Genomic DNA, 22,723 nt, shown 5'->3' with positions numbered 1-22,723 from the left:
TACTTCTCTTCTAAGCACTTGCCGACAAATATTCTAAACAACACTTGGAAAACGGTCTTGGTCATCAATTGGACATTGGTTCAAAGAAGGCAATCTAGCACATGATCGTGACTTTCTACAAGATGACGGTACCTAGTGGTGAAAAAGAAAGAAAATCAGCACAACGGTTTATTACCTCACATCTGCCATGGAAGTCAATCCAGCAGTTACATTCCCATTACGGACCCACAATACAATTGAAATATCTTCCACTTGAATTTCTTAATCACACTAGTCCAAGGTTACTAAAATAATGAGAACACTAAAGTAGACCCAGGCACAAGTAAGAAAGACCAACCGTCATCGATAGAAAATTTTCCGCTTTCAAGTGATTTTTTCAACGACATTTTCATCCATCTCCAATTCAATCTTGGCTCCGGCGGGCTATGACAAGCATGGACCAAACATAAAACCTCGCAGCTTTTTGAAGCGCAAGATCTCCGTCTTTCCACCCTTCAACCACCCCCTTGAATTTGGGCACTTTATTAACCATCCCTATTTTCGTCATTGACTATATAGCTCACATTCCAATTCCCAAAGCTGGTCATTATCCCCCACCCGATCGAGGTTTGATTTTTCCGGGTTTGGCCAGCGTCTGGAATTGAGACGGATCTCTGGCACCAAAGAAATCGGCCAAAGGAATAAAGAAAAGCCGACATACGCAAAAAAAAACGCGCTTTTGCACCTATTCCCTACACTCGAGTCCATAAAGAAAGCGGCATCATCCGTCCTCCATCCAACGTGTACATTTGACAAATTCGTCCCCTACGGCAGGCGCTTACTTTGACTGTTCCTCGTGTCCCCACTCTGAACCGTCCCCTGTTCTCCTCCTCCTCCTACTCCCTACCTGCAACTCTCCGTTCTTCAGCTGCCCGTTTCGCAGCAGATCCCTCTCTCGAAGGTCGTCATGTTCATGGGCTTTCGAATTCTTGAACTCAGAGCAGCTGGGTCTCTCATTTACAGGAGTGTCTTCTGATCTGCTCGAAACAAATGAGGATTTGGCTCCTCCTATGGCTGGTCTTCATACTCGCGCAAACCAACCCCTTCAGCATAGGCAGGAATTTGGTTTCGGGGCAGTGTCTCGCCGAAGATCAGAAATCGCTGCTGCTGGAATTGAAGAATAGCCTCAACTTCAATACTTCTTTGTCCTCGAAATTGGTCAGATGGAATCAGAGCAATGATTCTTGGGATGGCGTGAAATGCGAAGGGGGCCAAGTGACGGGGCTTGATCTGACCAACGAGAGTATCGCTGGTGGACTTAACGACTCATCGAGTCTTTTCAGACTCAAGGATCTTCAGAGGCTGAATTTGGCCTTCAACCGCTTCCAGTTTTCGGAGATCCCATCTGGGTTCGGTAATCTTACCAATTTGGTGTACCTGAATCTTTCAAATGCGGGCTTCACAGGACAGATTCCCATTGGAATATCACGTTTGACAAGGTTGGTTACTCTTGATGTATCCATGCTTTATTTTCCTGGGCTCACTTCACTGAAACTCGAGAATCCGAATCTAAAGATGCTTATTGGGAATCTTATCGAGCTGAGAGAGTTGTACCTTGATGGAGTGAACGTGTCAACCACAGGCAATGAATTGTGCAATGTGTTGTCTTCTTCGCTGCTGAAGCTTCAAGTGTTGAGCATGACGAATTGTTATTTATCAGGTCCCATTGAGTCTTGCTCTTCCCTTGTGAAACTTCGTTCTCTGTCGGTGATTAAACTGGGCAACAATAATCTGTCTACCACTGTCCCGGAGTTCTTTGCCTTCTTCGGCAATTTAACAACTCTGCATCTCAGTTCCTGTGGCCTGCAGGGAGTATTCCCTCAAAAAATCTTCCAGGTACAAACACTTCAGACCCTTGACCTATCAGTCAACCAGCTTCTTCAGGTTTCTTTGCCAGAATTTCCGGAAAATGGTTCTCTTCAGACACTGGTTCTTAGTTTCACAAGTATTTCCGGGAAGCTCCCATATTCAATCGGTAAACTCAGAAATCTGTCAACAATAGCATTGGTGAATTGCAGCTTGGGTGGAAATATCCCAAGCTCTTTCACCAATCTTTTGCGACTGACTTATTTGGACTTCTCATTCAACAATTTTAGTGGTTCAATTCCATCACTAAGCAAGTCCAAGAATCTGACACAAATCACTTTGTCCCACAATAAGCTAACTGGTCCGATTAATTCAACACAGTGGGAATCCCTGTTGACTCTTCTTAATATCGACCTGGGATACAATTCACTTGAAGGAAATATTCCTTTGTCTCTGTTTGCACTTCCATCGGTTCAGAAGCTTCAACTTTCCAACAACCAATTTTCTGGTCAACTGATGGGATCTTTTAACGCTACATTGCACATGCTGGATACAGTTGATTTGAGCAACAACAATATAGGAGGAGAACTACCGATGTTTATATGGAAACTCCAAGGGCTCAAGTACCTCTCACTTTCTTCCAATAATTTCAGTGGCTCATTACATATTAATTTGGTTTGCCAGCTGAAAAATCTTTCTTATTTGGACCTTTCCTACAATCGTTTTTCCATTAATGCCATAAATACTGCTTCCCAGGTGTGTCCATTCCCTGAACTTAGAACTTTAAGGTTGGCTTCTTGCCAGTTGAGGACTTTACCTGATTTCCTGGCTGAGCAACCCAGATTGGTATATCTAGATCTCTCTAACAATCATATTCAGGGCAAGATACCAAAATGGATATGGGGGCTTCAAAATCTTCAGTATCTTAATCTTTCGTCTAATTTACTAGACGATATTGAAACACTGTCACTTAATCTTACTTCTAGTCTGTCTGTTCTTGACCTCCATAAGAACCGCCTCCGTGGACAAATGTTGCCTCTGCCGCCATCTGCCATATACATGGACTTCTCAAGTAACAACTTCACTTTAGTCATTCCACCTGCTATTGGTATGAGTCTTTCTGGAGCAATATTCCTCTCCCTGTCTAATAACAAGTTCCAAGGGTCTATCCCAAAATCAATTTGCAAAGCTGAATATCTTGAGGTACTTGACCTTTCTCATAATAATTTGATAGGAAATATTCCTGATTGCTTAGTGATGGAGTCTCTCAAGGTGTTAAACCTGAGAAATAATTTCTTGGATGGGAGCATTTTCAATATCACCGAAACATGTGGTTTGAAGACTTTGGATCTGAGCTATAATCTATTACAGGGGGAGCTCCCAAAGTCATTGGCAAATTGCACAAATCTGGAGGTTTTAGACATTGGAAACAACCAGATTGATGATGTGTTTCCATGTCAACTGAAGAGCATTGCAAGTATACGTGTCCTTGTTTTACGATTCAACAAGTTCCATGGAAAGGTTGGATGTCCAAAGCCTCACGGCACTTGGAAGATGCTTCAAATTGTAGACATATCTTCCAACAATTTCAGTGGCACTCTGCCTGCTAAATGCCTCACAACTTGGGAGGCTATGAAGTTTAATGTAGACATCAATCATATCCAATATCCATTCCTTCCATTTTCTGGACTTTATTATCAGGACACAGTAAGCGTTACCATCAAAGGTCTGCAAGTGGAGCTGGTGAAGATCTTGACTATTTTCACTTCAATCGACTTCTCACGCAACAATCTAGACGGTCCAATACCTGATGCTCTGGGGGATCTCAAAGCGCTTCATCTCCTCAACTTATCAAAAAATGCGTTCTCAGGGCCAATTCCTTCATCCCTAGGAAAATTGCAACAGCTTGAGTCCTTGGACCTTTCATGGAATGACCTCAATGGGATGATTCCCCCACAGCTTTTAGATCTGAATTTTCTTTCCTTCCTGAACCTCTCATACAATAAGCTTGAAGGAAGCATCCCAGCAGCCAAACAATTTCTCACCTTTTCAATAGATTCCTTCGAAGGCAATGGCAGATTGTGTGGATCACCGCTGCCCACAAAATGCTCAGATCCCGATAGCAAGGGAACAGATTCCTCAGATACCATCAGCACTAAGGATGGGAAGAATGATTCTGATGGTTGGGGAAGCATTAATTTCCAGTTCATTCTTGTCGGTTTGGGGTTCGGGGCAGGCGCTGCGGTGGTTGTTGCACCTCTTACCTTTTGGAAGACAGGCCAAGAATGGTATGATGATCTAGTGGATAAGCTCCTCGAGGTGGTTCTTCCTAAGATGGGATTTACGTACACAAGGCATCACGATGACAACTTTGAGGGAGACGAGGATTTCGAAACCAGCAGCACAGCTATCTTAGGCGGCTATGGTAGCAATGAATTTGATGAAGAAGAAGAGGACGAGGAAGAATCTTGGGGACGGTATTGTGTGTTCTGTACCAAGCTAGACCTCAGTGTGAAGAAAGTCATACATGACCCAAAGTGCACATGCTACGACTCGACACCTATGTCTTCTTCTTCCTCCTATTCATCCTCGTCTTCTTCATAGGCACTTTCTCGGTCTCTACTCTGAGCTTTTTTTGCTTGCCTTACTGTTCTTTGCATACTGTATATAACACAAATACCATTGTCAATGGTGTTGAGGACAGAACGTGGGATTTTCTCAGTACATACATTAATGAACAGCAGGGATCATCAACCTCCCGCGTGGCACATTTGCTGGCAATCCGATGCGGGGTAGGTTGATGGAGAATCTTCTTTCAGGCATTTTGCCGAACAGGTGGAGACCCAATATACTTCTCAAAACAACTGTACAAATTTTCTACCCATTGGATGGCAATTCATGCTTTCGCTATCAATAACAACTGCACGCCGAACTTGATTTGCAATTGCATAGCCCAGTGTCTGTTCTTTAGAGAAGCAGATAAGATGCGGTGAGGTGAGGGCTTACCCAGGTTTTTGGCTGCTCCACCTTCCCCGAATCATGCATGACTGGCCTCTCATCTCGTGCAAATTTCAGAGAGAACTTCTCAGATTCTTCCGCATGTGATCAGCAACCTTCGACCGTTCGTTTCTTCCACCGTTATCCTCGTGTCTGTAGCTTTCGGAGTAAACATCGGTCGACTTTTCTTTTTCGTAATATTTGAACTTTCGACTCAACGAGAGGCACGAAAATTGCTTGGTTCATATTCACTCATGGTTTTGTCTTAAACCAATCTACTTGGACGAATTGTGAGTAGATTTATAAATGATTAGAAAAATAAGTCCGATCCGAATTGATTTATTTATTTCATATTAACTCATCTTTACATGATACAATTTTAACCATTTATTTGGACCCGAACTCAACACATATTCCATATTAACATATATAACTTGAAAAAGCTCATATATTCTCATGACCATTGGAAGTTTTAAAAGTTACACATACATGGCTCCTTACAAATTATACATTAAATTGCATCTCCTTAACCTCTACAAACCAGCATATGGATAACAATACATATAAAGAAGAAATCATTCGATTTTTCTATCTTCTTTTCTAGTCATACGAGACACTGGCCGAGGGTTCTAGAATTGAATAAAGAAGAAAGTCAATTGTAACCTTTCGGTTCACTAGCATTAGGAGCAATCTGAGAGAGAAGAGCATGAATGCTTGTCGCAAGTGCTTCAACTTGCTACAAAACTGAAAATAAGTCCGGCGATTCCAAACGTGTAATCAAGCCACTGTAGGCAAAAGATCAGCGAAAATGGGAGAAGATAGAATAGCACAATCTTAATTTGACATTTCTTTGAGTTAAGTATGTAGACTTGTTTCAATCCTAGAATGCTAAATGAGCTGAAATGCGGATTGTCTAAGCAACCTATCATGACCTTTTTTTTTTATGGATTGTTTTTTCATTAATTCATTTTGTCTTACTTTGCCAAGGATACTTTGCCAACGATTACATTATTTGTTTGGCAATTTTTGCATGATATTTTTTTTTTTTGTTTTTAGGTCGACTCTTGCAATGATAGTTTGCCCAATAGGGATACACTTGTTTTTAGAGGCACATATATCATTTTTTTATTTTCAATTTCATTACCAGTCAATGTAGTGAATCAAATCATTTAAATTCGATAGGACAAGCGTACGGGAAGAAACACTCATGATTTTGTCAACCTTTCCCAATTGACAAAAAAGTCAAACGGCGACAGGCCAATAAAATTTGACCAATATCATCTGTGAACGAACACGTACTTCGATTTTTCTTCTCTGTAAACTTCCTCACGTTTTTCTTCTTCTTTTTGGGCCCAGTCGGTCCTTCGGGAAGGCAGCATTTTTTTTATTTAGAAAAAATATTAAAATGAAAAAATATTCTCAAATTTGAGCAATAGTATAATTGTGAAAGTGTAGAAATTAAATTAAATATTTGACAAATATTCTTAGACTACAATAAACAAAATAAAAATCTAATAGCCACGATACCATCTTAGAAAGATCGTATCAAAGAGTACCACAACTGATAAACGCCTACCACCAACGGCTCATTGTATAGGCTGATCTCCACAGTAACTTTCCACTTATTCTGCCATCGCCCCTGATCTGCACCTTCCTTTACCGATTTCATCCCCATACTAATACAAAATTGACATCACGAACCCTCAATTAATTATCACGCGCCCCCCTCGAAACTTCTTTCTTTTTTTTTTTTCACTTTTGGTCACCCCCATCTCCTCAAAATCGAAAAGGAAATTCCAAAAAAGAGAAGAAGACTACCCACACAATGCGATATACATATGACAGTTACGCGAGCCAATGGAGATGGACATTATACTACACCAGAGATTGCCCCACGCCCGGCTCATCGCACGACATGGTCTCTTCACCGGCTTGAAACCACCAGAGATCCACTAAGTTCGACGGCGGCGGCATCAGCATATGATGATTTACGTCCACGAAGCTCGAAGAGGCGCTGTCGGGGGGCTGGCTCTGAGCCATCTGAGCCCATTGATGAGCCACCGGGGGAAGGGGTGGCTGGGCTGGCCGGGACGAGGTCAGGCCTTCAAGAACTTGACGTAATGGATGGCCTCTTCAAGCATCGACACAGTGTCCATCTTGGCTCCGCCGGGGACGAGGCTCTGTAGAACGCAAATCGCGCAATCCCATGATCTCCATAACCAGAACAAGAATACACATAATTTAGTAAAAAAAGTAACGCCCTTGTTTTGGGTTCCATCACTCTTGAAGCATAAGTGGAATTCCATGTGCAAGTCATTCTCTTTTATTATCTTATATATCACTAGCTTAATGAAACGGCCCATCACCCTTTAGCGATAGGTTAACGCTCATTATATGAACATACTTGTGAGAAAATTAGAATTAGAGGAAAGACTTGAATACTATAAATTCCAACCTGACCCTCTCATTACGAGCTGGTTCACCTCGGCCCACACTAGCCAGTCTCATATTAGACTAATTAAGAAATCTTCTGTCTCAGCTTAGACCAACCTCGTAAAATGGTAAATTATAATATCGATTAATATAGTTCACATTAGGAAAACTTTTACAGGCTCTGCAGGATCTTGAACCAATCACTGATGTGGTGACACCGGCGCCGAGCAGCCACGCTCTGCGGGTTGGTCGAGAGCCTGAGCGGCCCGGATCTTCCACCTTGGGACTTGACGTTCCAAGTCGACAGCGATCTCTTCCCGTCGCTGAGCTTGTTCGGGGATGGCGAAGAAGGAGGCGCAATTGCTGATGAAGTCGGGGCTGCTTTGAAGGCGGTGATGTTCCATGAACAAGTATTGGACCTTGAGAATTGGAGGCGAGTCTTTGATGAGTGCTGAGGGGGGTGGAGCATTAATAGAAAGGCTACTGCAAGAAGCAACATAACAGACTGTTTACAAAGTGAATTTGTTAAGGATATTTGAACATGATATTCATTTGTCACATCATTTTTTATAAATAGGTAAGGATGCTCAAAGTTTAAAAATTAGTAGACAAGATAGAATCAAGTCATCAAATCTTCGCAACCCGAATGAGAGAATGTACTAACGCGACATTTTAAATATTTTTCATGATCAAGTAGAGCTGATGTTATATAAATTTTGAAAAAAAAAAAAAAAAAAGAACCAAGAAAATAGAATCGCCGAAGGGAAGGGGGAGCAGGGACATTACAAGGGTTATAGAGGAGAGAGACACGAGCCGCCCCACCACAGCTCCACGGCAAAGAAGGGGCCTTGGTGTGGTTTCTCTCTAAAGCACGTTTGGTAACTATTCTATTCCTAATAATTTTTTATCATAAATAATTCTTTTTTATTCTGTTCCCAAAAACAATTTCTAAACATTTTAAGCCGTTTGGTAGGTCCAAAAGTTCTAATTCGGGAATAAAATTACGTTTGGTATCGTGCTCAAAATTTATACTCCAAATCATTTTCTTTTTAATTTTTAAATAATTTTATTTTTCTTTTCTTTTCTTTTTTTCCTTTCATTCTCTCTTATTCTTCTTCTTTAAGTGGCCTGGCCGTCAACGAGGGCTGGCAACATCACCAAAACATCGTCGGCACTTGGCAAGGCCGACCCTCGTCAGCCCGAGCCTCGCCGAGGCTGGGCAAGGCTCACCGGCCATCGACGGGGGCTAGGTGAGCATCGCAGTGGTCGGGCTTGCCTCCCGGCGGGCAGCGGACGGCAGATGGCGACCACGGCGATGGTGATAGATGAAAAGAAGAAAATAGCTTGATTCTTAGATTTGTTCCCGAGAACAAGAATCAACTTTTTATTATTATTATTCTTGATTCCAAACCTACTTCCGAGAACAAAAAAAATAGAAATTTATTCCCGAGAACAAAATTTTTACCAAATACGACTCTGTTCCAAAACTACTATTGGGAACAAAAAATCAGAATCTTGCACTATTGGGATAGTTACTAAATAGGCCCTAAAATTAATTATTCATCTTTTCTATTTTTCCGATTCTTTTGTCTTTGCTTTTATGTTTTATTAGTACAGCACCATGTGCCTTCAAAAAAAAATTCAAAAATGACATGCCCATAATTCTGTTGACGAAATTAGACAGAGTTAATTGAATTACTTAATGACCTAAGGAGAGTTTGAAGATCCACTAATATATTCTAGCTACACATAATAACACCCAAGAAGGCACATCTCTAATAACTTTAACAAAATTCTCAAATGATAAGTGGTTCCACACCTTCAAATTCTCCGGGGCCACTCTAAAGAACATCCAAGAACGATGTATTTTCAATAATTATGAAAGGGAGAGATTTTGGAGGATAGCACAATTCGAAGGGGGAGATGTCACCATGAGAGACATCGTGGCTAAATCTTTGGTGTAAAAAATGCATGGGGCAACTTGAATCGTGCGGAAATTCTCTAGGCAAGTACGAGCAGGTAGGACCAAAATGCGTAGTGTGTATTAATAACTTTTAAGGATGTGTTTGATAACATTTATTTTGAAAAATAATTTTTTTTAGAAATAATTTTATTCACTAAAATAATTTCTAAGTAAAATAATAAATTTGATAATTACACAAACTTCATATTCCAAAAATAGAAAAAAAGAAAAGGAATGTATCTGGTATAACCAACAAATTTTTTTGTGTTATAGAATTTTTATAATATTTTAGAATTTTTTTTTTTCTTTTTCATTTCTTTTTCCTCCTCCTCTAGCCACCAGCAGTGGCGACCAGTGGCAAGTAGTGAGTTTCCACTAGGCAATTAGAAGAGGAAGAAGAAAAAAAGAAAAAGATAAATGAAAGAAAAGACTAATTTCTAAAAATTTTTCAAAAAACAAAAAGTACTTTTTGTTTCTATTCTAAATCTATTCCTTAACAATTTTTCTATTTGGGAGAATATAAAAAGTAATTGACTTTACCAAACAAATTCCCATTCTTTCTCTATTTCAAGGAACAAAAAAATAAAAAACCAAAGAATAGAAATGTTACCATGCAGGCCCTAAGTAACAAGACTAGCAAGATGGCTTGAAAATTTTTAACTTTTTGAATTCATGAACTATTCTGAGACTACAACAAAATTCGATTCAGCAATTGAAAAATATTTCGTATTTAAATCTTTCCTACAATCGTTTCTCCACTAATGCCACAAATACTGCTTCCCAGTCGTCTTCATTCCCTGACCTAGCAACTTTAAAGTTGGCTTCTTGCAACTTGAGGACTTTACTTTACCTGAGTTCCTGGCTGGACAACACAGATTGATATTTCTAGACCTCAGTGGCAATCAAATTTTGGGCAAGATACCGAAATGGATGTGAGAGTTTCGAAATCTTGTGTATCTCAATCTTTCGTCTAATTTCCTAGACGATATTGAAACACCATTAACCTAAGTTCTTAGGCTTGGACAAACGTTACCGCTGCCCCCATTTAGTTCTTCGAGCAACAGCTTCCATAAGTACAAAATTGCAATGTTCTTCTTCCTGTCCCATAACATTTTCGAGGGCTTTATCCCAAAATTAATTTGCAGGTGCTCGACCTATCTCACAATAATTTGAGTAGAAATAGTCCCGATTGCTTAGTGATAAAGTCTCTCAAGGTATTAAATCTGCAAAACAATTCCTTGGATGGTAGCATTTTCATTTTCCCCGAAACATGTGGTTTGAAGACTTTGGATCCCAGCAGTAATTTATTACCAGGGAAGTTCCCAAAGTCATTGGCAAATTGCACAACTCTGGATGTTTTAGATGTCGGAAACAACCAGATTGATGATGTGTTTCCATGTAAAATGAAGAGCATTGCAAGTCTACGTGTCCCTTGTTTTACGATTCAACAAATTCCATGGAGGGGTTGGATGTCCAGGGATTAACGGCACCTGGAAGATGCTTCAAATTTTAGACATATCTTCCAACAATTTCAGCGGCATTCTGCCTGCTCAATGCCTCGCAACTTGGGAGGCTATGAAGGTTAACGTAGACATCAGTCATATCCAATATCCATTTCTTCGCTTGAGTGGACTCTACTATCAGGACACAGTAAGCATCACTGTCAAAGGTCTGCAAGTGGAGCTAGTGAAGATCTTGACTCTTTTCACTTCAATCAACTTCTCATGCAACAATTTAGAAGGTCCAATACTGATACTCTGGGGGATCTCAAAGCGCTTTATCTCCTCAACTTATCAAGGAATGCATTCTCTGGGCTAATTCCTCCATCCCTAGGACACTTGCAACAGCTTGAGTCCTTGGACCTTTCACGGAACCATCTCAATGGGACCATTCCCACACAGCTTTCAGACCTGAATTTTGTCTCCATCCTGAACCTCTCATTCAATGATCTAGTGGGAAGCATCCCAGCAGCCAAACAATTTCTCACTTTTTCAGCAAGTTCCTTGAAGGCAATAGCAGATTGTGTGGACAGCAGCTGGGAACAAGATGCCCAAATAACAACAGCGAATTGTGCATGCCACTGCTGGGAACAAATTGCACAAATACCAACAGTTCTAAGCATGGGACGAATGGTTCTGATGGTTGGGGAAGCTTTAATTTTCAGTTCATTCTTGTCGGTTCAGGGTTCGGGGCAGGTGCTACGGTGGTCATTGCACCTCTTACCTTTTGGAAGACAGGCCAAGAAGGAATGATGATCGAGTGGATAAGTTCCTCGAGGTGGTTCTTCCGAAGATGGGACCTACATACACAAAGGCATCATGATGAGAACTTTGAGGGAGACGAAGCTTTCAAAACCAGCAGCACAGCTATCTTAGGTGGTTACAATGGCTATGAATTTGATGAAGAAGAAGAGTACCACCAACCTAGACCTCAGTTTGAAGAAAATCATACACGATCCAAAGTGCACATGCTATGACTCGCCACCTATGTCTTCTTCTTCTTCCTCCTACTCGTCCTCGTCTTCTTCATAGGCACTTTCTTGGTCTCTACTCTGAGCTTTTTTTGCTTGCCTTCCCGTTCTTTGCATACTGTATATAACACATACCATTGTCAATGCTGTTGAGGACAGAACACGGGATTTTCTCAGTACATATATCAATAAACAGCAGGGACCATCAGCCTCCCGCGTGCCGCATTTGCTAGCAATCCAATGCGGGGTATGTCGACAGAGAATCTTTCTCTCAGGCAATTTGTCGAACAGGTGGAGATCCATCACATTTCTCAAACAACTGTACAAAAATGCCGACCCATTGGATGGCAATTCACGCTTTCGCTATCTATAACAATCGCACGCCGAACTTGATTTGCAATTGCACAGCCCACTCTGTTCTTTAGAGGAGCAGCTAAAATATGGTGAGGTGAGGGCTTACCCAGGTTTTTGGTTGCTCCACCTTCACCGAATCATGCATGACCGGCGTCTCATCTCGTGCAAATTTTATAGGGAACTTCTCAGATTCTTCCGCATGTGATCGGCAACCTCCGACTGTCCTTTTCCTCCACTGTTTTTGTCGTGTCCGTAGCTTTGTCAACTTTTCTTTCTCGTATATTTGAACTTTCGACTCAACGAGTCATGTAATGCTCGGTTCATAATCACTCGTGGTTTTGTCTCAAGCCTATCTACGTGGACAAATTCTGAGTAGATTTATAAATGATTCGAAAAATAAGTCCGATTCAAATTGATTTATTTATTTCATATTAATTCATTTTTTCATGATACAAGTTTAATCATTTATTTTGGACCCGTAATCAACCCATATTCTATATTACTACAAAATTTGAAAAAAAATTATATATTCTCATAACCATCAGATATTTTAAAAGTTAACGTACATGACTCATTACAAATTATACTTTAAAGTACATCTCCTTAACCTTTACAAACTAGCATATGGATAATGATAAATATAAAGAAGAAATCATCCAAGTTTTCTATCTTCTTTTCTAGTCATACAAGACATTGTCTGAGGGTTCTAGCATTGGATAAAGAAGAGAGTCAATTTTTTGTAACATTTGGAATGATGATGAGAGAGAAGAGCATGAATGCTTGTTGCGAACACTTTGACTTGCTACAAAATTGAAAATTACTCACGCGATTCCAAACGTGAAATCAAGCCACTATAGGCAAAAGATCAGCAAAAATAGGAGGAGAGAGAAGAGTTTGATCTCAGTTTGACATTTCCTTGAGTTGAGTATGTAGACTTGTTTCAATCCTAGAATGCTAAAATGAGCTGAAATGTGGATTGTCTAATCAATCAATCTTACCTTTTTTTTATGCATTGTTTTTTCATTAATCCATTTTGTCTTACTTTGCCAAGGATACTTTGCCAAAGATTAGATTATTTGTTTGGCAATTTTTGCATGCTGGTGTTTTTGTTTTTTGGTTGAATTTTGCATGATAGTTTTGCCCACCAGGGATATACTTGTTTTTAGAGGCATATATATCATTTTTTATTTTCAATTTCATTACCGGTTAATGTGTGTGTATATATATATGAGTTCAAATCATTTAAATTTGATTGGACAAGCGTACGGGAAGAAACACTCAGGATTTGACAACCTCTCCCAAGGGACAAAAAAGTCAAACGGCCACAGACCAATATACTTTGACCAATATCATGTGCGAACGAACACGTACTTCGATTTTTCTTCTTTGTAAAACTTCCCCACGTTTTCTTTGTTCAAAAAAAAAAAACAAAAAACAAAAAAAACTTCCTCGCGTTTTCTTTTTTTTGGGTCCAATCGGTCTTTAGGGAAGGCAGCATTTTTTTATTTAGAGAAAAGATTGAACTGAAAAAATATTTCAAAATTTGAGCAATAGTATGATCGTGAAAGTGTAGAACTAAATTAAATATTTACAAAATATTCTTAGACTACGTTATCGAACGAACTAAAAATCTAACGGCCACAATACCGTCTTAGAAAGATCGTATCAAAGAGTGTTAAAGCTTACCACCAACGGCTCATCGCATAGGTTCATCTGGGTAGTAACTTCCCACTAATTCTGCCATTGCCCCTGATCTGCACTTCTCTTTACCGATTTCATCCCCATACTAATACAAAATTGACATCACGAAGCCTCAATTAATTATCACAAGCCCCCTCAAAACTTCTTTTTTCCACTTTTGGTCACACCCATCTCCTCAAAATCGTAAAAGAAATTCCAAAAAAAGAAGAAGACTACCCACACAATGCGATATACATATGATAGTCACGCGAGCCAATGGAGACGGACATTACACTAAGCCAAAGACTGCCTCATGCCCGGTCATCGCACGACACGGTCTCTTCGCCGCCTTGAAACCACCAGAGATCCGCTAAGCTCGGCGGCGGCGGCGTCGCATGATGATCGACGTCCACGAAGCTCGAAGAGGCGCTGTCGGGCTGCTGGCTCTGAGCCATCTGAGCCCACTGGTGAGCCGCCGGGGGAGGGGAGCCGAGCAGGCCGGGACGAGGTCGGACCAACCGGCTCGGCCCTCGAACACGGCGTGGTGGAGCCAAATCTGAGCCTTCAGGAACTTGACGTAGTGGATGGCCTCCTCGAGCATCGACACCGTGTCCATCTTGGACCCGCCGGGGACGAGGCTCTGCAGGATCTTGAACCGGTCGCTGATGCGGTGGCGCCGCCGCCGGGCGGCCACGCTCTGCGGGTCGGTCGAGAGCCTGAGCGGCCCCGATCTCCCGCCTCGGGTCTTGACGTTCCGGGCCGACGGCGATCTCCTCCTGTCGCCGAGCTTGTCCGGGGATGATGAAGAAGGAGGAGCATTTGCGGATGGATCGGGGTTGGGGTTGTTCTGAAGGCAGTGATGTTCCATGAACATGTATGTGCTGATTGCCGAGGATGGTGGCCACTGGCTTGGACCTTGAGAATTGGAGGTGGGTTTTTGATGAGTTTTGAGGGGGGGTAGGACATAAATAGATAGGCTGCTGCAAGAGGCAACAAAACGGACTGTTTACATAGTGATATTTTTATAGGATATTTGAACATGATGATATTCATTTGTCACATTATTTTTATAAATAGGGAAGTGTGCTTGAAGTTTTAAAATCAGTACACAAAATACAATCAATTCATAAAGCTTTGTGGTCCAAGCAAGGAAATATATTGACGTGATATTTTTAAATGTTTTTCATAATCAAATAGAATTTTTTAAATAGATGTTAGAATAAAAAAAAAGGTAAAATTTTGAGAATAAAAAAAAAAAAAAAAAATAGAATCGGGTGGGGGATAGCAAGGGTTGAGAGGGAGACACGAGCTGCCCCGCCACAGCTCCACGGCAAAGTAGGGGGCGAGGCATGGTCTCTCTCTAAAATCGACGATCCATCTTCTTTTTTATCCAATTCTTTTGTCTTTGCTTTTATGTTTTATCAGTACAACACCACGTGCCTTTGAAAAAAATAGACAAAGTTAACCGAGTTACTGAATGGCCTGAATTAGACGAGTTTGAAGATCCACTAAGATAAGTGATTCTAGTTGTATGTACAGAATTGTACATTTTTTTGGGAGCAACACCCGATAAGGTACATCTCTAATGACTTTAATGGGATTGCTCAAGTAATAAGTGATTCCGTACCTACGAATTCTTTAGGACCACTCTCGAGAAGATCAAAAAGCTGTGCATTTTCAATAATTATAAAAGAGAGATTTTTTTAAGGTTACCGCAATTTAGAGGGGAAGTGCCTTTAGAAGAGACATTGTAGCTAAATATTTGGTGCAGAAAATGAATGAGGCGATTTGAATCGTGCATAAATTCAAGTAGTAATAGCTTCTAAATAACAAGATTGGAGAGTTGCCAACATATAGTTTACAACAATTGCCTCAAATTTTGAATTTTTTGAAGCCATGAATTGTGCTGAGACTGCAACAAAAGGTGGATGATTCAATGGCTCGTTCTATCAATCAAATGATGTAGGGGCTGTGAATGATTAGTAGATGCTCTTTTCAGACAAAAGGGCTTCTAGTAATCCTTTTGAAGGTACAAGAACTAATCATCTCAGCTCGATAAGTATGCCGAAAGTTTGGGTGTCTTTCTACAATGTAACAAATGCCTAAGGTTCAAGATGATCATAGATTCGCTCATGGCAAATCTCAAACTTGTAATCTCATGAAAAAGAAGTTATTTTGTGTGAGGCATGCAACACGTGTTTGTGACATGTGATGTGTGGTATATTGAGCCAAAGAGAATCGATTATAGATCATTATCATGTGTTATATTTGTCACATTGAATACTTTCTTCTCATCTATAATAGCATGATATATTTATCATCCACCTACCATGTTATGGTAGCATGGAGTACTAGATATGCAGAATGACAAGAAATCGGTACCATAAATCAAGGGGGTAAAGCGTTGTGTTCCAATGCATGTCATTGATCAATGAGCTCCAACTTCACTGAGTTCAAGTAGATACCACGACAAGGTCTCAAGACCTCCTGCTCATGATCAATGTCCGGAGAGCAAATCTCCGATTCTCACCATAATGACATCCCTCACCAAACCCGTTGATCTCACCTTGTTATATGAGGGAAGAGAATGGCCTTTGTGACGCATCGATAATAAGGGATAAATGCATAAAGTAGTCCCGAAATTGGTTAAGATAGAATAATTAAGTCATTAAACTTTAAAAAAAATGTAATTAAGTCAAAATTTATTATGAATAAAATTTACAATTAAAGTGATAAAATTGAAATGTTTAAGATAGAATCGACATTCGTACAATCAAATGAAAATTAATTGTGGTTTTTTTTTTTTTTGAGCACGGAAAAGGTTTTGTTCGTAATAAAGAGAAGGAAGAAAGGGAAACGGATGGCCACGTGGGGGACCCCCTACCCATGACCCATCGTTCACCGTAAGGAGTCGACAAGGGAAGCGGCAGGACGGGTCAAGCGGACCGCTTGTGCTGTGGTGGGGGGGTCCCGTGGGTGGTCGTATCCCCGGAAATCGAAGTGGATTTGCCAGCCTCGTTTCCCGACGTTCCCAAATCCAAAGCAAAGGTGATCTCCTTGCCTGGCTTTTCCGGACGATTTCCGCTCTTTTCCTTTTCTTTTTCTTTTCTTTCCTTCCTTTGCTTCTCTCTTTCTCATCATTACCACCTCGTCATAATGGTTACGATTCCTCTTAAAATTCGAACTCATTTATATTTTGGTAATAACTTTCTCTTGCGCACATGTCGGTCCTCGTGCGTGGAGCCCATGATTCATATGGCTCGGACGAAATTCCACTTTTGATCTTCAAAGCCTATGCGTTCCTAAACTCAATTCTTTGATTTTTTTTTTAAATTAATATCACGAAAAAAAAATCTCAAACAGGTACACATATAATAAATTTTTCCAAAGCTAAAAAACCAAAAATTAGTATACTTATGACAAATTTACTATCTATTAGTTTATGTTAGATTTTATAATTAAATTACTGAATTTGATAATATGTAATAGTTGACGAATATATTAATTTGGAATTTTACTCTTCATTAGTTTCCGTTAAATTTTATTGTTAAATTGCTAAAATTGATGACACGTCGCAATTGATAGGTGTATTAGTTTGAAGTTTTACTTTTGTGTTAGTTTGCAATTTTCAGCAATACTAACGTACAACAAGTTAGACTAATAAAAAGAAAAGAAAGCATTAAACGAGTTGATTCGATCACCGGCTTCTCCAATAATAAATATATCAAAAAGACTTTCCAAGATACAAATCAAGTTAACCTTTTCTTTTTAAAGATCTTTATCAATTTGTGTATGGATGTTCCTTAGTGATAAATGTACAAATTTGAAGTATTAGTTTTGTGTAAATTTATTACAAATGTACAAATTTGGAGTTTTTATAGTAAAAAAAATAATTTTGGATAAATTTATCACGAATGTATTAGTTTTATATTTTTTGTGATTAAAAATTATTTTGAGACAAATTTATTACAAATATATCAATTTAAGATTTTTTTGTAATATTAATTAATTCTTTTTATTTCTTTGATCAAATCCTTGAAGTTACCTAGCTTTTCTATTGGAGTCTAGAATTCTGATACAATTAACTGATGACATGTCTGCAAAAGTTTGATGGTGGGAATATATGTAGGCATCCTGAGCAATTTAGTTAATGTACGGGACTTAAAACTTTGGAAAGGATGACGACAAATTGAATTATGAATAGGAATAGTGTACCAGAGCTTTCCACGCTAGATGTCATTGGCTCTTAGGAGCACGTCGGAGCCAATTAACTAGTTTTGGAGCGGAGAGTGATTGATTAAGTAAATTAAGAATTCGAGGACTTGATTGTAAAAGATGCATGATCTTAAGGAATTAAAGTAGACCCATAAACACCTAGATCATTGATGATGAAATTGAAAATAGAGAATAGGAAAGAACATCGAGACGAGGGAATATTAAGATCGAATTAAAGTTCTCAATCTTCTCCCTAATATCACGTTAAGCAATCATTTTTCTTTTGAAAACTTAGGTTGAAAATCAAACCCTTTATTTCCAAAAACTTGATTTTGGTGTCATCTCTCCAAGAAGAAAAGGAAAAGCAGTCGAGGTCACATCCTAGCACTTCTTTTCAAGTCATTTTGACAAAAAGGAAAAAAAGGGAGTGGTTGGCTGGTGCTGAGATTCACAATCTTTTGATCTATTCCCAAGAATCAAATAGGAATCAATCTAGATACTGGACGCAATTAAACGGCATATTTTAAAGAGGAAAATCAATCAGTGAATCCTGAATTTTATGTACAAAAATGAAATTGGCTCTAATCTTTTGATCGGTTCAGTCAAGTTTTCATTTGATTGGTTCAATTAAATTCTAAACCTTCTTCTAATAAAATCAAGCGAATCCCACAAATTATGTTACTTTTGAATTATACCAATTGTTTACTGAAAGGACTTGATTGTACAGTTCATAATTTAGTTTGAATCAATTAATGGAACAATTATAGATTATTTCTCGTACATAAAATTTAATACCTAACTTTTCCCATTTAAACATGTTTAAAGGAGAATCACGGTAATATTAGATAAACTAAATTAAAATGCCCACCATCAAATCAATTTCCCATCCTTTTGGGCAAGGACCGTCATACGGGTTCTGAATTTTTCTCCTAAATAATAAATAAAAGAATATCACACTGTACCTTCAGAATTCACGTGTAATGAAGAGGAGTTGGTAAAATCATTGATTATATCTACTTGCTGGCTGCTGCTGTCATGAAATAACCTGATTTGCCTGTCTTCTCAAACGTTGCACCCTCCACTCCTCGACCTAATCGTTGCAGTACATATTATGTGGATAAACTTTAATTTTCTTTTTAATTTTTTTACTTTTTATTCATTTAAATCTCGCAGCTTCACACTTTGATTTTCTTTTTCCAACCTGAAAATATATGAAATTTTCATTATATAGATATTTGAACACGTAAAGTCGCATATGAAATTTTTGTAAGTTTTGAAAAATAAATAATTTTGAATATTGTAATTTATTTTGAAAAGGTTAAAAATATTATACTTTCTAATTTTAATGTCCAGAGTTATGATAACAAATTTATCAGTCTCGAACATTTGAAAACCAAATCCATAAACTAGCTTGTAGCTATGATGTTAATGAGATATTCCATTGTGAGTTACAGTAGTCTTATAATAATGCCCAAAAAGAGGTCATTGCATGTTAATTGTTCATTTCATCACTTTTTTTTGAAAACCAAAGAGCATAAAATTGCGAAAATCAAGATTTATATCACTTTATTCACAAAAAATGAAAACCGGGGAAAGGGACATAACAAATTTTCGTCCATGGGCAATAATCACAATATCTATGCACCACGAGCTCATAACAGAGGTATCAGCAACTATCCGGTTCTTTCTCACTTTCGTCGTTTCGCCATTAGTGTCGAAGCAACGGGCTGTTTCGCAAGTCCATCCTTTAAAGGCGAAACCCCAGCACTGATGATTACTCGCTGCGGCTCTTTTTCAGTGAGACACAAGATATTTGCAGGGTTTTGAGAGGGCGGAAACGTCACGAAAAGGTCTGCAAGTCGCAACTGATTTCTCCTGCAGACGTTCGTCCGCTCTTGGATCTACTGCTCATTGGGGTTGGTGACTCGGCGCAGAGCCTTGTGTCGAGCGAAGGAAGGGATGAATGTATATGTCTAGTCCAAGTCCAAAGGGTGGTCCATAAACTTCCCTCAGGATTGCTTCTGAGTCGGATGTTCAGTGGAGACTTTGTCATGACAGGGACTGTCAAAAGCTTTCGCAGCCCGTCGATGAAGATCAGCTGGAGGCCAGTCAGTAGCCTGCGCTGGGGAGCTAGCCTTTATCCGCACCGTCCGCCTTTCTCGCCATGTGTAGCCATTATTTGAAAATCTTTAATATTATTTTTCCATTGATTCAAATTCAACAATAATATTGAATATTTTTGTATAGTTCACCAAAAAAAAAAAAACAATAATATTAAATTTGATATTTTATGGGCTAAAAAATTAGAAAACAATCACATTGTATATCCGGTTAAAGTACATTAAACCAAATTACACATAGAGTTAAAATTCATGACTATTTATTTATGCCATTTCCCCACAATTAGCTTGTCTATGCCTAAATACCAAAGTGCATTTAGAGAGTGCAGATTCATCATATGTGATTAGTTTGATAAAGTGAATCCCATGTGAGATTAACATGACCTAGCGATTACATGCACTAAGCATATTAAACCATATGCGAAAATGATGTCTCCTTTAGGTGGGGAGAAGGGTACATGTGCCGGAAGAGTTGTAGCGCACATTAAAAATATGTATGCCATTCAATAATTTGAGGGACTTAACTTATAGTTAGGTCTATTGAATTAATGGTACAAATAAATTATGCATTCATTTATATGATTTAAGAAATTATTTTCATTTTCATGAACTACCTGTTTTTTTTCCTTGCTTAGGTTGAGCACTAATAGAAAAGTGCTACTTAATGTGGCTTTAACACAATTGATTTAAACTTATCAAAAGGGATATAAATGGATAATTAGTTTATTATTGTTTTGGTTTTTCATGTGACCTAAATGATAATAAAACTATCTAATAATTTGATTAACTGATTATCGTAAAATCACCTTGTATATGTATTATCATTTGTATTTATGTCTTTGTATAATTCCATTGTGATAAAATTCTAGTCATGGATAATACTTCAAGAACTTATATTTTCTTTTAACTAAACTAATTGACAACTGAGTATTTAAAAGCATTCAATATAAATTCATATTACTTTGTTTATTAACAATTATTTTAAAATATTCTAAATCAAAATTCACTATAATTATAGTTAATTGATTCTTTGAACTTTTTCATCTAAAAATTATGTTTTAATCATCCTAACTTGTTTTGGAATTTACTGAATTAATAGAAATGGAAGGTTTATTGTGGAATATGAAAAGTGAAATTATTCCTGGCTGCGTGAACAGCTACTCGTCGATTCATTTCATGAAGGAAAATAGCATTTTAATGCTGTGAATCAATGTCCAAGCACGAGAGAGAGAGAGAGAGAGAGAGAGAAGGCGCCTAGTTCACTGCCTCCTCCACTTCCTCTGCCGCTATCATCCATTGCTTCCATGTTCCATGCTACCAGTCTGATAATCCCCTTCAAGATTTGTAGTTTAGAAGTAAACATTAGGCTTGAGACAAGCCTGAAGATCGAGCTCATCGCGCATCGTCCAAGCCTGGTTACCACATCAAAATCGACTCAGATGTTTGGGCTACGCTTGGGCCAAATTGGGCTGGTCGGGATTTCTCAGGTAAGCGTGTCGCCCGAGTTGACTAGACTTTGGAATGAGTGTGCAATTGTCCTATTTGGATCTCAGACAGTGGCTGACAGCAAGCAAGAAGATGGGACCACTTGCAAATTAAATGAGAAAGTTTTGTTCCTTCCACTTTAACTTCATAGAGCAAGTTGCTATATGTCCTTTTCGAATATTAGAGAGCGGGTAAGCAATTCTCTTGTCCTTTGTGCTCATGTATCTTTCCATCTATTGACTCAGTTCATTGCTAGTTGTTCCTGCTTACATTAGAATCAAACGTTATCTTTAGCTCGTATCAAAATTAAAACATAATTAAAATATCCATGTGATAAGCAATCCGAGATTGATAACGTTATCTCCAGTTTGCACTAGAATAAAAGTACAATGAAAATAACATATAAGTAGTCCTTGATTAATTCAAGTGTTATCTCCACTAGTGATTTCCAATTTTATTGTCAATATTTATTTCTAGGGAATCTTTCTAATTGTATATATACCGTAGTCATCATTGATTGTAATAGGCAATTCAAAAACCAAAACATCCCAATTATACAATTCTTGCATCTTCTATATTCTCTATTTTCTTTCCGCATCTTTATTTTTATCTCTGTCTCTCAATTTGCTTTAACCACTCTTCAAAATCTTTTAAGAACTATTGTCTGAGGACCAATGAGTACTTTTCTTGCGAGTGAGGAAGTATTTTAATAAATGAAGATTAATGTAGGTTGTTGCCAATGTCACAAACTACCACTGAGGATCATCTCTACGTAAAAAGCAGATTTAGTAGGATCATGTTAATTGCGTATGGCGTGCAATGGTTAACCTAGCCATGACATAAATGATGAAGGTGAATACACATAATTTAGTGCAGTTGCACTCACATTTTGTCATTCGCTCCTTCTCACTCTCACTCACACTCTCAAATTGAGCAGCCTGCGGGTTGATCACCTCGCTAGACTTCATAGAGTCGACCTCCATACCATCGGCACTTGACCTCGATGCTCACATGGCAACTGAGCTTTCCGGTATCATTTGCGCCACCCCTCAGTCAGCCCGAAACCAGAAGAAGCTCTAGCATTCATCCTACTTTGGTTTTATTTATAGACAAATAAACAAACTTTGTCTCTTAAGCCCCTACCGTTGCCGTCCATCGCTT

The 22,723-nt window shown here is 38.8% G+C and overlaps 2 protein-coding genes and 1 pseudogene across 2 annotated transcripts; 2 read left to right on the top strand and 1 right to left on the bottom strand.

The window, feature by feature from the left end:
• The first annotated feature begins 396 nt into the window (after nt 1–396).
• On the top strand, nt 397–4,663 carry LOC104424858 (receptor-like protein 54). Its single transcript, XM_010037411.3, has one exon. It carries the CDS (start codon nt 1,030–1,032, stop codon nt 4,447–4,449), a length of 3,420 nt encoding a protein of 1,139 aa, XP_010035713.2. The 5' UTR covers nt 397–1,029; the 3' UTR covers nt 4,450–4,663.
• A 2,017-nt stretch (nt 4,664–6,680) lies between these two features.
• LOC120295964 lies at nt 6,681–11,560 on the top strand (annotated as a pseudogene).
• Nucleotides 11,561–13,879: 2,319 nt separating this feature from the next.
• Nucleotides 13,880–14,715, bottom strand: LOC104424940 (transcription factor bHLH140). Its single transcript, XM_010037521.3, has one exon. It carries the CDS (start codon nt 14,614–14,616, stop codon nt 14,113–14,115), a length of 504 nt encoding a protein of 167 aa, XP_010035823.2. The 5' UTR covers nt 14,617–14,715; the 3' UTR covers nt 13,880–14,112.
• Between the last annotated feature and the right edge of the window lie 8,008 nt (nt 14,716–22,723).

This window comes from Eucalyptus grandis, chromosome 1 (genome assembly GCF_016545825.1).
Source record: "Eucalyptus grandis isolate ANBG69807.140 chromosome 1, ASM1654582v1, whole genome shotgun sequence".
In the NCBI taxonomy this organism is placed as follows: domain Eukaryota; kingdom Viridiplantae; phylum Streptophyta; class Magnoliopsida; order Myrtales; family Myrtaceae; genus Eucalyptus; species Eucalyptus grandis.
Note: the sequence above shows the minus strand (reverse complement) of the source record. Positions and strands in the feature narration are given on the sequence as shown.

Excerpts from the sequence above, each read along its gene's own strand:
- LOC104424858 (XM_010037411.3), top strand. The coding sequence starts at position 1,030 with ATGAGGATTTGGCTCCTCCTATGGCTGGTCTTCATACTCGCGCAAACC.
- LOC104424940 (XM_010037521.3), bottom strand. The coding sequence starts at position 14,616 with ATGTTCATGGAACATCACTGCCTTCAGAACAACCCCAACCCCGATCCA.